General features: G+C 29.0%; 1 protein-coding gene across 1 annotated transcript; it reads left to right on the top strand.

Moving 5' to 3' along the window:
- Positions 1-1,860: 1,860 nt before the first annotated feature.
- Positions 1,861-3,299, top strand: LOC110033657. The gene is made up of 2 exons (XM_020737711.1): positions 1,861-2,234; positions 3,093-3,299. The coding sequence occupies exons 1-2, from the start codon at positions 1,939-1,941 to the stop codon at positions 3,157-3,159; spliced, it is 363 nt and encodes a 120-aa protein (XP_020593370.1). The 5' UTR covers positions 1,861-1,938; the 3' UTR covers positions 3,160-3,299.
- Positions 3,300-3,561: the final 262 nt, after the last annotated feature.

The following is a 3,561-nucleotide window of genomic DNA, read 5'->3' as shown; positions in this document are numbered from 1 at the left end:
CACATGTTTAATAACATCAATCATTGAAATGTTGTGGTCTGATTACCTGAAGACCAAATGTCACTTTTAAAGCTGGTCATACTAAAGTGTGTATATTCATCACTATAATGTTTATTTAGGACTACACAAATATATTTCACCAAGCTTTATAATCTTCTAAATATACATCAAATCTCTATAATTTGAGATTTCTTATTCTAATAATGCTCCTCTTTAGGGAGAGGAGATGCATATACTAAAATGATGATACATCATTTAAGAAGCAACAAACCTTTTAGAAATTATTTTCTACTCTATTTATCAATCCTTTAGTATGCCACCAATAATGCATCAACTCATATGCATGGCATGCCTTCTATCATTTGAACACCAGACCTTCAAGACTAAAACAAGTAACATGTGATAGTATGAGTAAATGCTAACAAAATAAATAAATGTTTACAATTATCTTTTCATTCCCATTTTGCTTTCTTCTCTATATAACAAAAAGCTTCCATGTCTATAAATAGGAAAATAACATATATAACAAATAAAAAAACAACTAACTAAAATAAATTAAAGAAATTTACATATCTAAACTTCAATTTTTACATGTTTGCCAACTTACATGAATGAAAAAGTATATTTCACTTTTTAAAAGTGAGAATAGTGATATTTTTTGTATATGATGTGTATAATTAGCTAGGCGGTATAAAAATAAAAAATAAAATTTAGGTGTTAAATGTGTATGTAAATACATACAGAAGTTATTGGTATGTATGTAAATTCCCTAATAATATAAAGTGGGAAAAAATGGACCAGCTAGTTGAAAACAACAGCCAAACCAGAACTGACTCTGCAGATGCAAATTTTATTTGCATATTTCCAAACTAAGCATTAAAATGGCAAAGTAATATTAATCAAGAACCTAACATTAACCTTTTTTTCTCTTTAAATAATATCCTCTTAACTTCATAAATCATAAGCTTCCACTTTTCCTTTATTTTGTGAATTTTGACATTAGTGCCCATATCTTCATATGATATTACAAAATCCTTACAAATATTTACAAAACAAGCTAACATAATTATTTATTACTTGGAAGAAGAAAAAAAACAAGACTTGTTTAGGGTTTTTTGTCACTGAAATATCCCATTTCTTAATCATTTATATATTAAAGTAAATTTAAATAACTTAAAATTAAGTAGAGATTATTAAATAATGTGCCAAATTATCAAATTTTCTAAAATTTATTATATGCTGTTTAGTGTTTTTGTAAATTAAAATTTACATTTTTCTAAATTAGCATATTTATTTTAAAGAGTATATTTTAATTTTGATAAATAATAATTCCATATATATATATATATATATACATTGGGAATTGCTAGGAACTGTAAATATTCATCTAGGATTATTATTAGAATATATATATATATATATAATTCAATAACAGCAGTCACAAATCAAATTAATAGAAGCACACAGTGTTACTTAAATCACTAAAAATTTTCTTCCATTTTAATTCATGTCATGTATGCATGTTCATGAAGAGAAAATATTCGTCTGGTAAATCAGATGTTCGGTCGACAACATGGATGGTACCACGTCGTCAAACACAGGACATAATGTGATCCACGTCATCCTCCACACATTTAGATGATAGACATCTAATATTTTCTCATCCACAAATTTTTTTTTTTTTTGCATGAAAATAATGTAAATAAAAAGTTATTATATAACTTTTAAGGGACCCAACCAAAACCATAAAAAATCTGAAACAATAATAAATAATAATTCATTTGTGACATGTGAAACAATTGATGGTTCATTTGTGCCAGACAAATGTTTTTAAATATCCATCACTTTGTTCCAATCCACTCACCCCTCTTATCAATATCCTTTTCCCTCTTCTTCTTCTTCTTCCTTCTCCTCCTTCCTCCTCTTCTTCCTCTCCAGATGCTACCAAGAACAAGCAATATCTTTCACCTTGATGAGGGGAGAGAAAGCAGCGAGCTTTACACCATTAATGGAGTCTCAGTGAGAGAAGCAAGGGAAGGCAAGCTTGTTGGCCTTAGAATCCTCACACAACAGCACCAAGGTAGCAAATCCAACGTCGTCATCATGTCATCTGTGAAGCCTTGGAAGAAGAAACCGGAGGCTCAAAGTCGCCATTTTTGCTCTGAAAATTTCCTTCAGTCATGCTTTCTGTGCAAGAAAAAACTCAGCCTCCAAAAGGAAGTCTACATGTATAGGTAATTTGTAATCTTTTCCTATAAAGTTTAGAGCTTTATTGTTTAATGTTACTAATTCTCATTTGAATGCATGAAGAACTATATAATGATATTTTTATGATTAGGAATTTAATTAAAAATATTCTTAGGGAGCTTACAATTGCATTATTGTTGTCATTATTGTATTAATTATGTGATTAGTCAAAAATTAAATGAGGCAGGTGTGATACAATGAGAGCTCATAAATTGGGGTCCCTCCATATAGTATGTGGAAGAACATTTTTTCTTACTTTTTAGCTTTTATTAATCTCCTAATTATTAGTCTTATAATTTAGGGTGTAGGGGAGGGATAAAATTTGAAATTATACACAAATAATTACATTTAAATTTCTTATATCATATTATTAGAATTTTAAGTTAAAATTGGAGAAATTATTACCTACGGTGTCTGCCCTGTCCGAACAACGACGAATATCTAAACAAACGAAATGCACAATAACATATCTGAATCATCTCCGTTGTTTGGACATGCAGTACACCATACACAATAATTTTGCGTTGCAATTGATGCTTCTCTCGCCGAAAAAAATTATATCTAAAGGTTGTGATATATGTTTATTAAATAACAATAATTTTGAAATATAATTATATTTTTTTAGAATAATATGACTTATAACATGATCATTATAGTCACATTAATTATATATATATATAAAAGTATCTATCATGTTGAGACATTATCATGTTGAGACATGAATTTTAATATGACTCTGAAATTACATTTCTACCTTGATTTTAACATAGATTTGCCATATTATATTATTGTTTATAACATAATTAATTATGCGTTTAATGATGAGTTTGTATGACTATATTCAGGGGTGATCAAGGATTTTGCAGTGCAGAGTGTCGCTGCAAACAAATTTTGCAAGATGAGAGAAGTTAGTTTTGGATCCAATCAACAAAAAGAGAGCTTTTCAAGGTTTCTTCTCAGCTGTTGCAGCAATATTGCAATAATATATATGATCTATCTTTTGCATTTCTACCCCGAATTTAATACAGCTCTTGCATTAAGACTAAAATTAACTAATGTTTAGGGGTGTAAACGAGCCGAACACGAGCTGAGGTTTCATGGCTCCCCCGTGTTCGCTCCCTTCTCTTTACCACAACGCCGCGAGTTGTTCATGAACAAAGAGTCCTTTTAACAGCCCTAATCACGTAGCCATAAGACGATAAGGGTTTGAGCAAGATTTAAAAATTATTATTTATATTAAAACATCATTTGAATCTAATTTAAGAATTTTTATTCTATTTTCTTAATCAATATTTTAATTGATTATAAATCTTT

This window comes from Phalaenopsis equestris, unplaced genomic scaffold (genome assembly GCF_001263595.1).
Source record: "Phalaenopsis equestris unplaced genomic scaffold, ASM126359v1 Scaffold001247, whole genome shotgun sequence".
NCBI classification, from domain to species: Eukaryota; Viridiplantae; Streptophyta; class Magnoliopsida; order Asparagales; family Orchidaceae; genus Phalaenopsis; species Phalaenopsis equestris.
Note: the sequence above shows the minus strand (reverse complement) of the source record. Positions and strands in the feature narration are given on the sequence as shown.